The sequence below is a fragment of the Zootoca vivipara genome, chromosome 16, assembly GCF_963506605.1.
Source record: "Zootoca vivipara chromosome 16, rZooViv1.1, whole genome shotgun sequence".
Taxonomy (NCBI): domain Eukaryota; kingdom Metazoa; phylum Chordata; class Lepidosauria; order Squamata; family Lacertidae; genus Zootoca; species Zootoca vivipara.
In genome coordinates this window covers 29,996,622-30,016,049 of record NC_083291.1, presented here as the reverse complement: position 1 = coordinate 30,016,049, position 19,428 = coordinate 29,996,622, and the positions used below count along the sequence as shown (strand labels likewise).

At 44.8% G+C, this 19,428-nt stretch overlaps 1 protein-coding gene across 2 annotated transcripts in view; it reads left to right on the top strand.

Annotated features, from left to right (window-relative positions):
• The first annotated feature begins 1,056 nt into the window (after positions 1 to 1,056).
• TMEM39A (transmembrane protein 39A) overlaps positions 1,057 to 19,428 on the top strand; it is a 28,350-nt gene continuing 9,978 nt past the window's right edge. Inside the window, exons 1-4 of one of the 2 annotated variants that reach the window (XM_035140938.2) lie at positions 1,057 to 1,280; positions 15,033 to 15,226; positions 17,802 to 18,024; positions 19,034 to 19,117. In XM_035140938.2, coding sequence (XP_034996829.1) covers positions 15,114 to 15,226; positions 17,802 to 18,024; positions 19,034 to 19,117 — 420 coding nt within the window. In that variant the 5' untranslated portion in view covers positions 1,057 to 1,280; positions 15,033 to 15,113. The other variant, XM_060268953.1, reaches the window with a different exon arrangement.

Genomic DNA, 19,428 nt, shown 5'->3' with positions numbered 1-19,428 from the left:
TCTTTATACCTGATGCTAATCTCTCACAGACTGCACATACAAGTCTTGAGTCTAAGCCTACCATGAGATGACATAATTGCCTTCTATAATAAAAGAAAAGCTTAACGAATGGAATAAAGGGGACCTGGAGCATTTAAAGAAGTTGCATAATGATCCTACAAAACTTTACTGCAGAGACTGCGTGTGTGTGAACACAGTTTTCAAACCTGTTGCAGAGCGACTTTGAGATGCAGGGATCAAGATATAAACATTTGCCCTCATAAAATGAAATTGACAGCATGTCCCAGAAAGCCAATACACATTTTAACCCTAAAGGTAAAATTCTGTGGGTGGAAGAGCAAGGTAGGGTGAATGGAGACAGCACCTTTGCCTAACAAATGCAGAAAGTGTGAAACGTGTATGTGTGTGTAGTAGTAGTAGTACCGGTAGTAGTAGGATCCCATAGGAACCTATTGCTCTGTTTCTTTGTGTGTCTAGTGTCTATAGGCGCATTCCATAGAATCTTTTTGTGTGTGTGCGCGCGCGCGTTTGTGCATGGAATTTTACACACACACCCCATATAGGAGTATTCTATTTCAGTAGTTGCGTAGCAACCGCTTGAGCGACGGGGAGCCCGTGAGTGAGCGGCTGGGGGGGGAGGCATAGCGTTGCTTTCAAGCGTACGCCTATGGTGCATAGCTGCCAAGTTTTCCCTTTTCTCGCGAGGAAGCCTATTCAGCATAAGGGAAAATCCCTGTAAAAAAGGGATAACTTGGCAGCTATGCTATGGTGCAACATATACGTAAATATATATATCGCACTGGCGACGCTTCCATCGTCGGCACCAGCCGAGCTGCTACCCGCCTCAGCCAAACGACGGGGCAAAGCGCCAGGCGGCGGGCAGCCGGACGAACGAACACGCGCGCATCTCCCTCCCCATCTCTGGAATGGGCGTCCTTTGCCACTCCCAACATGGCCGCCGCCGTCGCCGCCGCCACTCACCTTCGCGCACTCTTCCCTTCCCGGGTTGGCCGCCGCCGCCTCCGCCGCCCCTCCCTCGTCGCGCGCTGATGAGCGCATCAGCCCCTCATTGCCACGTCTCTTCAGGGCGGCAGGAGCTGCAGTCGCCGCCGCCGCTGCTGCCTTTGCGGCGACAACGAGCAGAGGAGGGACGAGGAAACGGGGAGCCGGACCGGGACGTTCCGGGACGGGTCCCCTCCGCAGCCTGGCGGGCCCCCGGGAGCGGGCAGGCGGCTGCTGCTGCGGCGGCGGGACCCCCTCATGGTGCTGCTAGAGAGGCGGTGAGTGGGCGCGAGCAAGCGAGCGGCCGCTCCTTCCTTCGTTCCTCCCTTCCCTCCCTCACTCTCGCGTTTTCCTCACGGCGAGGGGTGCGCGGACGGGGCGCCCCACCGTCCCAGGAAGGCCCTTCCAAGGGAGGAGGAGGAGGAGAGGGGAGCCTCCCCCGCCGGCCTAGCTCCCGCCCGCCTTTCTTTGTCTCTCAGCCAAAGGGGAAGACCTCCTTTTTTTTATTTCCCCTCCTTCTCCTCTTTCTTCCCCCTTCTGCAGCTCTTCATCCATCCATACCTCCTTCCCGTTGGGTTAATTGCCACTTTGCTGCTGCACAGTTACTCGCTGACATCCCAACCCGCCCCCCTCCACCCCAATACATACACTTTTCTTCCTCAGGTGCCTTTCACTTCTCTCTCTCTCACGCCCACCATTTGAGAATATTTCTTATTTGCTTACTTATGCATTATTGATGGATCGATTTAGGTTTCTATGCTGCCCTTCGCGTAAGGATCGCAGGGCGGTTTGTGATACAGAAACATGAAAACGCGCAAGAAGCAAAAACTATAGCCGCGTACACACACGCACCACAGTTTAAATGGCCATAGGTTGTATAATTAGCCAATGGCCCCGAGGAAAGAGGAACATGTTTGCCCGGCGCCTAAAGGTAGGTAACGAAGGGTGCCAGGCGAGCCTCCCTGGAGACAGCATTTCACAAGCAGGGAGCCACTAAAGAAAAGGCCCGTTCCTGTGTTATGGCCTTACGGACATCAATTGCAGGGTCCAGGTTGATTCATAAGGGGAGAGGCAGTTCTTCCTCCTCCTACCTCTCTCCTTGTTACAGTGTGGCACTCTTTCCCTCACCCAGTGGTATTTTTCTAGGAAAAGAGGTGCTGGACTTAACCACAAACACCTCCCTCGTTCTCTTAGAATGCCAATGGCACTCCCTGAGAGGTGGCAGAACTGAGTTCCGATGAGTTCCAGCTGAAAAAAAGTCATGCCTCCCACTTCATTCTTTAAAAAAAACAAACCCATTCTTGTATAGGAATTAGGTTGCCTCACATTTAAAATAAAGAAATGCCACCTCCCGTTCTCCTTGGGTCAGGCATGTCAAACCTGCGGCCCTCCAGATGTTTTGGACTACAATTCCCATCTTCCCCAACCACTGGTCCTGCTAGCTAGGGATCATGGGAGTTGTAGGCCAAAACATCTGGAGGGCCGCAGGTTTGACATGCCTGCCTTGGGTGATATTATGGTTGTAGATGAAAACCTAGGGTTACCTAATTTGTTCCCTCTGAACCTTGCTGGACTTCCAGCTCCCACCAAGACAACCAGTGACTGGGGTGGTTGGAATTGTAGTCCTACAACATCTGAACAAACCGCGGTGGCCATCCTTGACCTAGGCCAAGCAAAGGCAAACTCAGCCCTCCAGATGTTTTGGGACCACAACTCCCATCATCCCTAGGTAACAGGACCAGTTGTCAGGGATGATGGGAGTTGGTCCCAAACCATCTGGCAGGCTGAGTTTGCCTATGCCTGACCTGGGCTGATATGTATGTTTTTCCATTCTGTTGAGGCTTATTTAAACTTCTCCTTTTTCTGTCTCCAAAAAAAAAAATCTGGACTTGAAAGGTTTGGCTCTGCACTTCAGGAGTGTCCATCAGAATCAGCCATTCAACAGGAGCAAGCACATTTGACTTCCTCTCTAAACATTGTGTATCAATTTTGCCTAGGCTCCATCCTGTGCACACTTTATGGGGAAATAAAGTTCAATAAATTGAACTCAAAGAACCTCGTCTGATTAAACATGGCACAAGATAAGGTTGCACATCTGCTAAGCAGTAAGGCTTGCCACATTTCACTTAGAAGGACTAAACAGGTGGGTTCCAGGGCAAACCCCCCAAAACAGGTTCAGGATTCTGATCAATTTGGTGCCCATCTAAGCCAAAACAGACCCTGAAACTGACATGATTAAAGCATACCATTGTTACCGTACTCAGATGTGTGCAGTTTGCCTGTGTGAATGTAACTTGCATATGTGGGTGAGAATGGGATTTGCTTTTGTCAGTTATGCCCCAAATTTGCAGGTATTTGGGATCTGTCTTTCAAAACGCCTCCAACAGAATTGTGTGCATTAGGATCCACCTGTGGCTTCTTGCCCCAGTTGAGAAATTGCCCCAACAGGGCAATGTTGATCAGCATCTTGAAAGTGTTAATTACAATGCAACCGTTTTCCTAAATGTTACTACCTCTGGAAGGAAATCCTGCATGGGTGATGGTGATTGTTCTAAGGGGAAAGGTACTTTGAAATAATCTTGTATAGTTTTGCTGGCTCAACATGAAATGACAACATTTGTTATATTTTTAGTTTAGTCATGTATTCAGGTGTAGTTCAGTAGGGCTTAGCTCTCAGGAAGGTGAATTGCAGCTTTAATTTTCCAGTTTAAATAGCATCTCTGCCTACTATGTCAGGAAGCTATATCTTGTGGTCACTTGAACTCAGGATGTGGCTCATGATTTTTGGACTAAAATAGGTTTAGGTTTGGTTTTGGTTTTACATTAGTGCACATGTGAGTAATGTCTTCATTGAATAATAGATATGAAATAATGAATAATTCTTACTCTTAAAAGGGTAAATTCCCATTACTGTGAATTCATTTTTCTGAAGAATAGGCAGGAGAGGTTGGACACACAGGTGAAGACTGGAAAAACTGGGGATTTTTGGAAACAGACACAATGAGGGGGATTTTTTTGAAAAATTTGCTATTGGAAAAGTTTATGAAGGGTCTACTTCTGACTTACACTCAGAAACTTCTTGATACGAAGGGTCACCAAACAGTGTTTTCCTTTTTCTCAACCCTTAAAATGTGTGGATGCTCAACTTAATTTACAGCACTCTGAAACAAGTGGGTTAGCTGCTGTCTCTCACAGATTTTCCATTTTGAAGTTGATCATTTGAATATTTCCATTGGTATCTGCAAAGGGTGTGTGCCTACTTAGGTTCCTTGTAATTACTGGTGAGGAATAGATATAATAATAATATGATTTATTATTTGTACCCCGCCCTTCTGGCTGAGTCTCCCCGCCACTCTGGGCGGCTCACAATCAAGTATTAAAACAATACAGCGTTAAATATTAAAAACTTCCCTAAACAGGGCTGCCTTCAGGTGTCTTTTAAAAATAGGATAGCTGCTTATTTCCTTGACATCTGATGGAAGGGCGTTCCACCGGGCGGGTGCCACTACCAAGAAGGCCCTCTGTCTGGTTCCCTGTAACCTCACTTCTCGCAATGAGGGAACTGCCAGAAGGCCCTCGACGCTGGATCTCAGTGTCCGGGCTGAATGATGGGGGTGGAGATGCTCCTTCAGGTATACATATATATGCATATATGTATGCATCACTCTACTCTGCTAAGAACCATAGGTTGTGCTTACACGCAATGCCAACAAACCATGGCTATCAGCTGGTTTAGTATTCTGTGTTTATCTCCAAATTAACAATGAGTGAGAAGCCAGCTACTCTGTGATTTGTTTCTCTACTCCTTAGAAAAAGGAGCAAAGTAGGCACTCCTTGCTAATGTGCAGACTAATTGGGATTTGTGGGTAGCATTATGGACGAATGTGGCCATTGTGGTCCAGTGAATCGAGTGTTGAGTTTAAATCCAACCTTTTTCATGTAGCGCTGTACAGTGTTGTGCTGCTGTGAATCCTAGCCAAGCTGTTGTGAGTGGTGTGAGCATTGTCAACAATACTGGTAAGGATCAACAAGGCTGTGGTGCCATGTTCCTGGCTAGGAAACTGTTTTAATTCCTCCAGTTGGTTGCAGCAGTTGCCAGCTGTTGTTGCAAAGCAACTGGGCCATACGGTTTTTCAGTCCTAGGAATGTCCGAGCTTTGCCATGGGCTTTATTATACACATGGGCACCTGCATGGCAGTTTTAGTGGGTCACACCTTCTAGTAGCAATCCTAAGAGTACTGTCTTTTGAAATGAGACTTTAAAATAAGCATATTGAGGATCAGAGTACTGATACTTGTGGCGATAAATGATTAGATTTCATCCTCATCTCTGATTTTAAAGACAAAATGTGCTAAGGCATACTATATATATCCAAACCAATCCTTGTCACACCATCAGTCTATTTTAATTGAAGTCTCTCTCTCTAGATATATATCTTCAAGGCTAAATGCTAAGAGTAGCTTTATCTCTCCATTCCATCTGAATCAGGCTAGGTGTCTGAGGTTCTAGAACAGTGCCTAGAGGCAGTAATGGTCTGGATGGGGGCCAGCAAATTGAAACTTGAATCAGACAAGATGGCAGTATTATGCATGCAGAGTTTTCCAAGAACCGGAAAGACAAGGCTACTTTGGATGGGATTGCACTCCCCAGAGAAGGGCAGGTTCATAGTTCAGATGTCTTGGCAAAATGATGGTTGGTGCTAAACAGGAAACAGAGACAGAAGCCATGTAAGGGGAGGAAAGCATGCAAGTCCATTACTCATTCATGATCTTCCAAACTATGTTGGGAAAGTGTCATTCTTTTAAATATGCAGTATCTTGCTCCCATGGTTAGTTAAATTAAGAAGCAGGTGACATAGCTTCTGTGTGTGTTTTTTTAATTTCCCCCAAGCTTGGTTTCTAAATTGGTACGTTACAAAATATAATTCTGAATTTGGAAGCACTCAAAGGATATAAACAGTGTTAGAAACTGAGATATGAAAGCTAGGGGCTAAATGGCACCTTAAACCTAGGTTATGGGCGCAACAACGGAATGTCTAAGTGCACTTTTTTATAACAAGAATACAAAGCTGAAAATGAATGAACTGCAGCTAAAATCTTATCTTCATTTTTCACATGGTCAAGTCCTTCCCCTGCCCACCCCCCTAATATTCTTAAGAGGGTCTCTTCTCCAGTCTTCAGAGAACAGCTGGAAGTGGTACAGGTGAATCAAAACCTCTCACTTAAAAGGATGTCCCCACCCCCATCGTTTTTGCAGAGGATTCCATGCTAACCTGTATGGGTTCCTCTGCTAAAACAGTTTGGTGGAGGACTTCCCAACTTCAAGATTTCAAAGCACCTTGCACATGCCATTGTTGTGATGTCATGTGATTGACAGGTAGTTTGGCCCACTCACCTGTCAAATATGACCAGGAACTGCCTGTGGAACCAAAAAAAGGTTACTTCTTGCTTTATAAGCTTAGATCCAGACTTAGTTTGGTATTCAGTGTTAGTCATACTCAGAACAGATGCACTAAAATCAGTGGTCTTACGTAATTCATAGCACAATCCCATACATGTCTACTTAGAAGTAAGTCCTGTTGAGGTCAAAGGGGCTTACTTTCAGGTATATGGTGCAGGAGGTCAACCTAAATTGGGTATCACCCACAGTTCTGTCCCAGTGATTTTAGTAGGGTCTTCTCTAAGCATGACTAAGTATGGATCCAGTCTTGGTCTTTTTCCAGCACCTGTATCTCTTTCACTAGTGTCCCACTAGTCCAGAGGTTGCAAACGTTTTGAGTGGGCACGTTTGAGAATGTTGAGAAAGTAGTGGTGCATGTAGTGTTAGAAACTTAGATAGGAATGCTAGGAGCCATGTGGCTCCTGGGACCTAGGCTGTGGGCGCCAAAACAAAATGTCTAGGTGCCTTTTTTCTTCCTTCCCCACTACCAGACCAGGCAGCCCCACAACAACAACAACAACAACAACCAAAATGCTGCTGGGCCAATCTGGGGGTCTGCAGGGTAGCACTGCCGCTCTACCCCACCAAACACCTCATTTGCCCAGCAGCAATATTATTATTATTATTATTATTATTATTATTATTATTATTATTTATTGCTGCCCGGTGAATCAGGTGACTGCAGAGTAGCACAGCAGCAAAAAATGTGTCTTTTGCTACCGGTCTACCCTGCTAAACACCTGATTCACCTTGGCAGTGCGGCAACAAAAAAAGGAAAAAAGTGTATCTTTTGCTGCTGCGCTGCTGGACAAATCAGTTGTTTGGCGGGGTAGTGCAGCAGCAAGAGACATGTGTCTTTTGCTGCCCTGGCTTTTGCTGTCGTTGTACTTGGCAGACCAGCTGACTGCAGCTAGGAAAGTGAAGATGCTAGTTGCCAAACGTGGCTCCTGGACATTTCCATTCAGTCGCAAAATGTGACTGCCACCTGGCTAATTTCAAACGCTGGAACATGGCAGCTGTAGTGTGTCCGACATAACACAAAATGGCTTCCACATGTAAAGGAATGGAAGGAGACAGAAACACAAAAAGGTGTGGGCATCCCCCACAACTGCCAGTCTCATGCATTTTGGATTTTTGAGAAGATATTTACTGAGCCTTTTGCAGGCATCATAGGAAGACACACCAGTACCCATGGGCACCAGGTTGGCAATCTCTGCTCTAATGCTTTCAATCAATTCATTTTTCTAAGCTCAATGTGTAAACTGAGGGACCAGTTCTATGCTCTTGGTAAAATGATGCTGTATAAATAATAAATACTAATAATGTACACTAATAATGTAAACTGATTAAAAGGATTCAGTGAGTTTCTGTGGTGAAACAAAAATAAAAAAATAGATTGAATCCAATCCATGCTAGTCATGGCTAACAAGACTCATTGATTTTAATGGGACTTATGTGTGACTACATTAAACTGGATCCATTCCAGTATATTTTTTAAAGAAATGTCCATCAAGACAAGGCACCAATCATGCAAATTATGTTGAAATGATATAAAATACCTACCGTATATTTTTGGAATACTTTTAATTAGCCTGTCCGTCCATCTCCTGATTCTTAGGGTCATTAAAATCTCTTCCTGTCACTCAACATGCCATTTCCAGTGGTTTTCAATAGAAGCAAAAAAGATGTGTGCCAAGTTGACTGCTTGTATGTTTCCAACTGAAAGAATGTGTATCCCTAATTCACACCTGGTAAAAATATATCTGCTTTCAGAATCAGCCTTAATTGTAAAAATGTCACCATGTGAAAAACCTTTCTCTTGTTAACTAATTTTGTTTTCAGAATCCAGTCAAGTACTTACAATTACATCATATTATGCAAAAGCATTGCACTATTTTGTACATCTTATTTAGATTATCTCACTTGTTTTGATTCTCTTATGGTGTGGTGTTCCTTGGTGGACAAGTTCTTCGTGGTGTTCATGAGAAGGGATAGGTCCCCACCTCCCTTCATTCATTTGGACATTTGCCCTTCTGTGCATGCTACACTCTCTCTTGGACTACAAGAGAACAAATAGTTTCTAGTAGCAATTAATACAGCAGCATAGCGTGGTTTGCCAGTGCCCAGGGCGGACGTGCAAAGCTTCAGCTCTCACCACCGCCACCACTGGAATATGCCCCTCCCCACTAGAGCCAAGCAGGACCACATTGCACTGCCTGCCAGCCCACATGGGGGGAGGGGATTTGGCCAACGCGGCCCTTGGATTGCCCCAGCCTCACAAATTAGCATGGGACTGGCAGGGTGGGGTGCAAAGGATGCAACAGCCATGCTCCCTTTGATCCCTGCTTCGCAAAGCAAGGGAGAGGATGGTATCGAAAGGCACATGGCTGTTGCGTCCTTCTCATATCGCCCTGCCGGGCAAATCATTCAGATCAGATCCCAGCCTTGCAAAGCAGCACAGGGCTGGCAGGGCAGCGTGAGGGGCCAAATGTGCAGCGCCCCCTAAAAAAATGTGCCCAGGGCCATCACCCTAGCAACCCCCTCCACGCTACGCCCCTGAATTAATGTGTTTTTCAACCTTGCTTCCATGCATAGTATCTTCTTCTGAGGCTGCTGCATTCGTGTTGGCTTGTAAGAACTTGTTGATTTTTAATCACTTGTAAACATACCTTGTGGTGAAGCAATATGTTTTTCAGACTGCATTGATCCGGTCTGTAGCTGTATAAATATCTGGGATAACACACATAATGGAATGAACGCACCGAAATAAGAATGACTTAGATTCTGCTGGAAAAGTTTGCTGACCCCTGATTTAGGGCTTCCCAAAGAAAAGCAAGACCCTTGTCAGATTATTTGTTGCAGTGCAGTATCTTCTCTGGGACCTTAACTTCACGGTACTTGCAGCCTTGCATGTGAGTGGGAAAAGCTGCTTTCTGATGGGCATTAATCAGGTTGTGGCAGAAAAGCACGTGGTTCCCAGACTTCCTACCTGCATGCTTTTGCCAGCTCCAAACTATCTCCATTATGGAAAAAGCTGCTAAGCTGTGCAAAATTGTCTAATATGGGGAAAGTCTAATACTTTCCCTTCCCAGTACTGTTTACTTGCTCCTGGCTGCCCCCACTGACGGTGGCTTGTTGTGATTTTAATGGGTTCTTGGTGCCAAGTTTAAACATGGATTAAATATTTGCTACCCACGCGTATACCAATGATCGTATCTCTGTTACAGAGTTTAAATTGTCAGCTGCGCTTGGGCCAGCCCTGCTTCCGACTGTCTCTGGGAGTAGTCAGGTTTCGTTTGTTTGAAGTAAAGGAGCAAAGTTCCAGTGCTTGATGGTGCCCCACTTTGGGGCTAATATCTAAGCCTTAATCTAATGTCTTAGATGTAGGGTTCCTTTGTCAGGCAGCAGCTGTGTAGGTTCTGAGTAGTGCAACAAGAATGAGCCACATAACACTGGTTCTGCTGGTGCACTGGATGGTGGTTTGGGCCCAATTCAAGGGGTTAACTTTGGTTTATAAAGTTTTTATAATGACTTGAGAGCCAAATATCTGAAGGAGTGCCTTCCTTGGTACAGTATTTGCAGACCTGTGCCTGAGGGCCCAATCCAACTAATCTGTCTTGCTAGCAGAAGCGCACACAAGGACGTCCACAGCGACACTTCCTCCTCGACCACCAAATTGGCTTGGGTTAGTTGTAACAGCCCCCAGAATAGCACACCGGGACAGAGAAGGGGAAATCTTACTATCAGGCAAGCAAAAATGATATTCTTAGTGCTGCATGGAATTCCTACCTTAGGATTGACTGAGGAGGTCTTTCTCATGGTTCTGCCAAAGGGTGTGGCAGTTGAGAGGGAGCATAATGCAGAGCTTTCTCTGTGAGAATGCCCCATTTTCATAGCTGCCAAGTACCCCGTTTTCCCCGGGAAACCCCCGTTTTTACTTACCTTTTCCCGGTGGTCCCCCGTATCACTTTGTCTCCCGTTTTTCTCCGTTATTTTCTCCTGCCGGCGGCCATTTTTTTCTTTCTGATTTGCCCTTCTATGGGCACCAAAAATGACCGCCGCCGGCTTTAAAAGTTGCATCTACACATGTCTGGAAGTGCATAGATGCGACTTCCTGTGTCGGCGGCAGCCATTTTTGGTGCCCATAGATGGGCAGAGCGATACCGGAAGTTGCGTCGACGCACTTCCTGACATGCATAGAAGCGACTTTCGAAGCTGGCGGCGGCCATTTTTGGTGCCCATCGAAGGGCAAAACGATACCGGAAGTTACGTCGACGCAACCTCCGGTGTCACACAGCTGCCGGTCCCGGATTCTGCAGTCCGGGACTTGGAAGGTAAGCATTTTCCTAGAACTTTCTCCCCGTCAGTGGTGCATTGGTTGTGTACCACATTAAGCTCCTTTCCATGTTTAAACACTTTTTTATGCTCGTGTGCAGAGGAGCTGCTGCTAAATTACTGATTTGGTTCCATTGACTTAATTACATTGTATATCCATATGTTTATAATGTTAATTTTTTATTGATTTGTACATAAAGGGCAGTTCAAAAGTTCAAAAATAATAGTACGAGGCAACCTCCACTAGAAAAAACCTTTCGTTAAGCGGAAATTTCGTTAAGCAGGGCATTCGTTAAGCGAGGCACCACTGTAATGGTTCCTAATAAAACTGAAGGGTGCACAGTATGAATCATTTGGCTACTACGTGTAAGCAGACATGGCAAGTTATCTGTATGTATTATGTTTTTATGCAATGACACTGAATATGGTGTTTGCAGCAACAGTGAATACAGCAGATAGAATTGCTTAACTATTGGCAAGATGAGGCAGAAGCTGTTTACGAGTTCTTTTGATCTGTGGGCCTTCTACAGTATAAGAGGTGGAGTGTGTGTGTGTGTGTGTGTGTGTGGTCCAGTTCGCACATCGTTAACGTTAAGCGAGTTAAAACTTTGCGCCTGGATGCAGACCTAATGCTAGGCCAAACCACGGCTGAAACCTTAGGGTGAAGGGCGGATAATAAATTAGTACGTAGTAGTAATAGTCCCTCATTCCATATGATAACAATTCAGTGTTAGAAACTGAGATATGAAAGCTATGAGCTAAATGGCACCTTAAGCCTAGGTTATGGACGCAACAACAGAATGTCTAGGCACACGTTTTTATAACAAGAATACAATGCTGAAAATGAATTAACTGCAGCTAAAATCTTATGTTCATTTTTCACATGTGCCTAGAACAATGGGAATTTCAAATGTTGTAACAATTGTCCAAAATCTAGCCAAATTTTTCTCTATTACTATCCAAAGCTTAATGGGAAATTTTCCTTTTTAGCAAGCAAGTTTTTTTTTAATTCTACATTCTTTGAGTAGTTGTTCTTGCAATGCCAGTAGAATCACTTTTTCTACCAAAGTAGTACCTGTTTAGGATCTTGTCAGCCTTTGTCGCCAGTAATTCTGGCTTCCCTTAAATGCACATATGTGTTTGTGTTCTCTCGCGTAACATCATTTTGTCTACAGTCTTTAAAATGTTTATCTTTGGTCACAAAGCAATAATTGGGGAATCTGAACGAAAAGTCAATTTTATGTACATGCTGCTTTCCCCCCTACTAATAGTATTTTATTCTGATTGACAGTGTTATCCAAGGATCAGTAAATAAAAGATTTTGCCAACTTTGAACTCGAAAGTCCAGTGTGTCCATATGGAAGCTGGACTCCATAAGGCAAACAGTGTTGCTGCAATACATACAGGTCTTTAGACATACAAAATAATTGCAACTGAGCAAAGACTTGGCTCTCCAAATTGTAACAAAATGTTGCATATATTTTAATTACAGCTTTCAGTGATAAAACTCAGCACATTCTGATATCTCTCTCATTAGAATCAACAGGACTGAAGCACTTCTAATGTGGTTGGGCCATGCCCCTATTTTGTAAAAGGCAGTTGAAAGTGAATCCATGCTGTCATGTGATGCAGTTACTAAATGATCCCAGGAAATCCGTCTAGAGATGTATCCTGCCTTGCAGTTTTAATGTGGCAGTAGATAACTCCTATCATGGCCAGGAACGTAGATAACAACACGGGGAGTAAGAAATAGGAAGTGATTAGGACATTGAGTTCTTATCCCCTGAATAAGGGATAATATTTTGATCTAAGTTTGCATGGCCACAAAACCTATTTTGATATACACAATGTCCTCATTTTTCATTTGAATCTTTTGGCAGCCCCACCATATCAACATGCTTGCTTAACCTGTTAATTCTCAATAGAGGCCTATGCCTTGGCATCTAAATGTCATCTTGTAGCATCTCAACTACTGGTCAAGTGAAGTAACGCCACCCATAATCGAAGAGTACTGCTAGTTCAACAGTTCATCTATTTTGGAATCCTGTTTCCAGCAGTGGCTCCAACCACATATTTCCAGCCAAATGTCTCTAGGATGCTCACAAGTAGAGCATGAAGACAAGGGACCTCCCTTATTTTGATCCTTGCCAGCTAGTATCCAGAGGTGCAGTGCTTCTGAACATGGGCGCCCCTTTAGATTAATCAGTGACTAGTTTCTACGATCGCTATGCTCCATGAACTTGTATTACCCCTTTTGAAGTCATCCAAGGCAAAGGCCATCTTCACATCTTACAGAATTCACACTAATTATGCCTCACGGGAAGTACTTTCTTCTGTTAGTCCTAAATCAACTGGCATTTTCATTGTGCGACCCTGAGGTCTGGTACTGAGGAGGAAACAATTCTCTAGGCTGCTCAAGCACTTCCTCAAAGGGAAATTCCTATAGGAACTTCTCTGGAACTCCCTGCTCTGGGTGATCTGGTACCTGTTAAAGGTTCATCTGCTTTGTCAGACATTTGCCAGTCGTGTTTTCTGTGGCTCTACCTGCTTTTAGAAGTTCTTATTACACTACTTCTGACCTTGTTTTTTTATAATGTTAGTTGCATTGGGCATTATTAATAGAAAGGTACTAAAATACAAATAAATTAAGGGGCTCCAACCCTTTGAGTTTTGTTGCACTTCTCTGAACTTACACGGTAGATGAGGCAAGCAGAACTGTATACAGATTGCAAACGCAATGTACACCATACACACATATTGGCCTCTCTTTTTTTCATTTTCTCCCCTAATAATCCCTAACATGGAATTGTCCTCTTGTTTTTGCTGTGTAACAAGTTGATTGTTTCTGTTCTGGGTTTTCACCATCCCACATAAATCGGTGTCATCCACAACCTAGGCCACATCATTGTTCATATAAACCTCCCAATAGGAAACGTATGCTGGTTTTCAACTTTCAATGCTAATTTAATATAGGACCCAATAGCTATTACTGACAATTATTTTGAAGTAAAGGAGGAAAGCTTGTAATGATTGTTAGCCATGGCAACTTACTCCTTCGTGTGAGTAGATTAAAACAATGTCATGCACATTGGTGGTGCTATAAAAATGGTCTGCGGTATGTGCCCTAACTATATTATCTTCCTAATTCTGGTGGCTATGTGGGCTTCCCTAATGTCTACAATTCTATAGTCCCTGACCATTGACCATGCTGGCTGAGGTAGATAGGAACTAGGCATAGGATATTTGGGGGGGCCATAGATTCCCCACCTATCTTCTAACCTATAATGCAGGCATCCCCCAACTTCTGCCCTCCAGATGTTTTGGACTACAATTCCCATCATCCCTGACCACTGGTCCAGTTAGCTAGGGATCATGGGAGTTGTAGGCCAAAACACCTGGAGGGCCGCAGTTTGGGGATGCCTGCTATAATGGTTATGTTCCCTGGCATGGGCTGAGGGTGAGGTGTGGATTTCTACTCCCAGGTGGTAGTTGGGGATCAGTGAAAGTAGAAACAAAAGCGCAATTAATAGGCTGGGATCCAGAAAATCTAGGTACTGTCTCACATATGCCATTGTAGTGAAACAACACTGTCTTCATTCAAATCCGTATTTTCCGATGTATCAGAGCGGAAATATAGTAATTATTTGTTTTAGTAGGATCCAAAGTATCGTGCTTCAAGTTACACTTGCCAAAATGACGCTTGTCATATGAGGAGTCCAGTAGCATTGGCTTCTTTGCAGCTAGTCACCCAAGTGAGGATTTTGTACAGACATTTTGCTGAAGTCAAAACTCTTGGGTACTGTAGATTGTTAAGGAATGTTGCTAATATTTTAAATAAGAATGTAAGAAAAGCCCTGCAAAATCGGACCAAAAACCAATGAAGTCTTGCATCTTGTCCTTCCAATACCAATCCTAGGGGGATTTCACTTCATCCTTCCACTGGGAGAACTGCCTGTTGTTTCTTCTTTCTGTTTCCTGTTCCTTAAACTTAAGTTAGTACTCCATAAGTCCTGTTGTCTTATCTCATGGCTGATAAGCTGGTTCAGGATTCTTTGTTGCAGGATTTTATTGAAAGTGTCTGAAGTACACCATCCCAGCTGAATTCCTCCTATCTATATGCTTCTTGACACTCTGTAAAAGGCTAGTTTTGGGGCCATGGGAGTTATCCAAGGCACTTGGTTCATTTTAGCAGATGCTTGAGGCACAATTGAACTAATTTCTTTATTTCTTCTCTTTCCCCCCCCCCCCATTTGCAGAGCTGGAAAGTCTTGCGAATTGTTACCTAGATCTCAGGGCAAAGGCTGCCAGAGGTGGAAGAGGTGGATTGGTTCCTGGTCATGCCCGGTGGAAGGAGGGGACCCAGTCGGCAGCAGCTAAGCCGTTCAGCTTTGCCTTCTCTCCAGACCTTGGTTGGTGGGAACTGTGGCAACGGCACTAGTCTAAGAAACAGGTTAAGTCAAAACGTAATATTGTGGGCTTAAATGTGGGAGGCAGAACTTTTGTTATTACTTGTCATCATCAGGTCACACTTGGGTTCACAAGAATCTTGTTTCTTTTCACTTGTTGTTGCCCTGAATTTGACAGTGTGTGTTTGCCTGACTCTGTGTTTGGCTCATTTTATATCCCATACTCCTGTTTTGCAGTGGAGATATTCAGGTGGGTGGTCGCCTCAGGCATTTGTCTGGAAGGCAGAAAATACCTGACCTGAAAGCCTTTACATACCCCTTTTCCTCAGGTGGCCCATCAGTTCCAGTTCATAAGGTATAATAATAATAATAATAATAATAATAATAATAATAATAATAATAATAATAATGTACAGTGGTACCTCGACTTATGAAGGCGATCTGTTCCGCGGTGCTCTTCATAAGTCAACTCCTTCGGTTGTCGAAGCGTCCATTTTGCGCATGCATGAAGCATGATTTTGCGCTCCTGCTCATGCGCCGACCACACACGCGCCACTTCTGCGCAGGCGTGGCGAAAAGACTTCCGGGTTTGCCGATTTCATAAGTCGAAACCTTCGGAAGTCGAGTCATTCGGATGTCGAGGTACCACTGTATTATTTGTACCCCGCCCATCTGGCTGCGTTTCCCCAGCCACTCTGGGCTGCTTCCAACAAAGATTAAAATGCTTTAAAATATCACACATTAAAAACTTCCCTAAACAGCTAAATAAGGTACACCACACATGAAAAGAAAGCAATAGTTCTTATATCAAGGTTACACATGCAAGTGTTTTTAATCTAAGCATCTTTAAGTGTTACATAAAACCAGTTGTTTTTTGTTCTTCTGAGCATTCCAAGAGTTGGTGCTCAGATTTGGATATTCACTGGGTCCTGGGGTGTCTTTTCCAGCTAGTTGGATTTTAATTTCCAATTATTCCTTCAAATTGTGGCCTTGAGTTGAGCATTGCTCATTAATAAACATTGCTTATCATAGAAGTTTTGAAGGTTGAGAAAGCTAAGATAAGGAAGCCAGAGGATTGGAATGCACTGCTAGGCATCTCATGTCAGGGGGTTGCTTGGTTACATTATCTTATTCTTGGTGCAACAGACAAAGCTGGAACAGGATTAGGCTGGGGGAAATTTGGTATCTCTGCTTGATGGTCTGAGCTCCATTTTTTCTGGCATTGGCTTCTGCAGAAGTGGAGAAACATGGAAGGACACAGGACATATGTGACGTGTGTTTCCATCCCACCATTGTTGTTGTTTAGTCGTTTAGTCGTGTCCGACTCTTCGTGACCCCATGGACCAGAGCACGCCAGGCACTCCTGTCTTCCACTGCCTCCCGCAGTTTGGTCAAACTCATGTTGGTAGCTTTGAAACTCATGTTAGTCTAGCATCCCACCATACTAGACTAAAAAGTGTCAAATTCTTGACAAAGGCATGCATCGTGCTCGCCTGTGGTGAGGTGCTATTCATCATCCATGTCACAGCCTATACTACCAGAGGCTGTGTGGGGAGAGAGAGAAATCCCTTGTTCGGAATCATTAAGAGTGCTGTATGTAGTACTTTGCTTTTTGTGTTAAGGCCTATTCAGTGTATTACAGTGGTTAAGCTGCATATCAAGAAGTGCCCAGTTCAGACCTTGCTTCTGTGATTTTCTTACTAGTTGACCTTAGAGAAACCTGCCCCGTCTCTGCAATATGGGGATGATCATATGTTGACCTATGTTAAAGAATTGTAAGGATCTCTTGAGGTAGTTAACGCTGAACAATTTAAACCCGGTGTGGGAAACTGGATCCGGCCAGCACACCAAATCCTTTCTTTCCACACCCTCCCAAATGCTAGCTTTGACAGGAGTGAGCAAACTTTGCAGGACTTTGGAACCGCTGGAGCTCATGGTGGCACTTGCAGCACTGAAGGTCACTTGGTTGACGGTGCTTGCAAAGTGTGCTATATTTGCAAGTAGCAATAACCAAGGTAGCACTTTGCAGGCAGCAAAAATAGCTTGATTTGCCTGTTCTTGCAAAGGAAAGGAAGACCCTACTACAGGAGCCATGGCTAGAGCATGTGGGTGTTGCTTGGCCAAAATGGCATTGCAGGCAGAGGTTTCCCCCAGCACTGATTTAAATATTCTAAATGCTATGCATTTAACCCACAATAGGGGGACCCAGGTGGCACTGTGGGTTAAACCACTGAGCCTAGGGCTTGCTGACCAGAAGGTCGGCGGTTCGAATCCCTGAGACGGGGTGAGCTCCCCTTGCTTGGTCCCAGCTCCTGCCAACCTAGCAGTTCGAAAGCACATCAAAGTGCAAGTAGATAAATAGGGACCGCTACAGCGGGAAGGTAAACGGCGTTTCCGTGTGCTGCTTTGGTTCACCAGAAGCGGCTTTGTCATGCTGGCCACATGACCTGGAAGCTATACGTCGGCTCCCTCGGCCAACAATGCGAGATGAGCGCGCAACCCCAGAGTCGGTCACGACTGGACCTAATGGTCAGGGGTCCCTTTACCTTTACCTTTTAGGGTGAGATATCCCAGGAACACTGGCAAGAGTTAGTGACATGTTATTTCTCTCTCTTTCAGGAATGGTAGTGCTATCAGCCTCTCTGCTCCTCCAATTACAGCCTTGATCACCCCTGAGCCTGTGCGACACTGCCGAATCCCTGAGCTGCCTGTAGACGGGAACCTTCTGTTTGAGTTCTTCTTTTTCATCTACCTGCTGGTGGCCCTCTTTATTCAGTATATTAATATCTATAAGACCGTGTGGTGGTACCCATACAACCACCCTGCCTCCTGTACGTCACTGGTGAGTCCATGTTGCTGGCTGCATGCCCTTCTTGTGATTTGCTTAGGGAAGTTTAATCACGGTGTCTCTGTAGCTCAGCTGACATCACCAAGTCTGCCATCCTTTCTTTTCCCCAGACATTATGAAATACACCCCTTTTCTCCCTCAAAGGCAGCCTTTGGGTTACGACTTCTCAAGGCAGCTCTACACTTGGGGGAGTGGGAAGGAAGGGCAGTTTGGAGGTTTTGGCCATGGGGTTCCTGCCCTGGGATGTACTGTCTTTCAACATTCCTTAAACTAGCTGCCGTCCTCCCCTAAGGGGGGCAATGAATCTTCTGGACTTGCCTGTGAACTCCTGTTTTTATCAAGGGAACGAGGGCAGCCAGGTCTTCCCTCTACTACATGTTCTCTTTATTGGGTGACTATCTATTGGGCTAATGGAGTTCTAAAAGGTTTCCACTCTGCCCCTCCCTCCTTGCTTTGTGACTCATCCTGATCTGGTCTTATTCCCACTTACAGCCCCTTCCCCCACCTCCTGTTTTCCTTCAAGGGAGTGAGGCTGTTGCCAGTGCAGTTTTGTGTGTTTGACCATTTTTCTCTTCACTTAATGTTTGAGTGTGTGTGTGTCACTGTCGTGTCTGGAGATTGAGGGGAGAGTCCCTTCCTCCAGATCCCAAAGGCTGCCTTCACAACCCCAGAAGAATGGGGCATTTCCCTCTATGCTTACTGCCTTCCTTCCCTAAAAACAAAACAAAAAAACCCAGAAATTCACAGGTAACTACAGAATGTCTGCTCCTAGGTTTTCCTTTCTAAGTGGCAGTTGTAAATACGGTAGCCTTCCCAAGCTGCTTCTATGTGCTTAATCTGTCCCCTTCTCTTCCCTCTTTATCTGGCAGACTTGGAATGGTTCACAGTGTGTCCTGGTTCTCCTTTATAGGAATTTCCATGCTTCTGCTATGTCATCTCAGCAGCTCCTGCCTTTCTGGCCTCTCCTTCACCCTGGTGAATACGCTGTTCTTTTCTCCTTTAGAACTTTCACCTCATTGATTACCATCTGGCAGCATTTATCACAGTGATGCTGGCGCGGAGGCTGGTATGGGCCCTCATCTCTGAGGTAATGTCACAATTAACTCATCCAAAGAAATCGGAGGTTTAGAATGAGCTCAGTATGATGCTTGTCTTCTTTTTATTTGCCACGCATGAAAGCCTACATCATGGGTAGGCAAACTAAGGGCCGGCGTTCCAGATGCGGCCCAATCACCTTCTCAATCCGGCCCATGGACGGTCTGGGAATCAGCGTGTTTTTACTTGAGTAGAATGTGTCCTTTTATTTAAAATGCATCTCTGGGTTATTTGTGGGGCATAGGAATTCATTCATTTTTATTTTTATTTTCAAAATATAGTCCGGCCCCCTGCTGAAAAAGT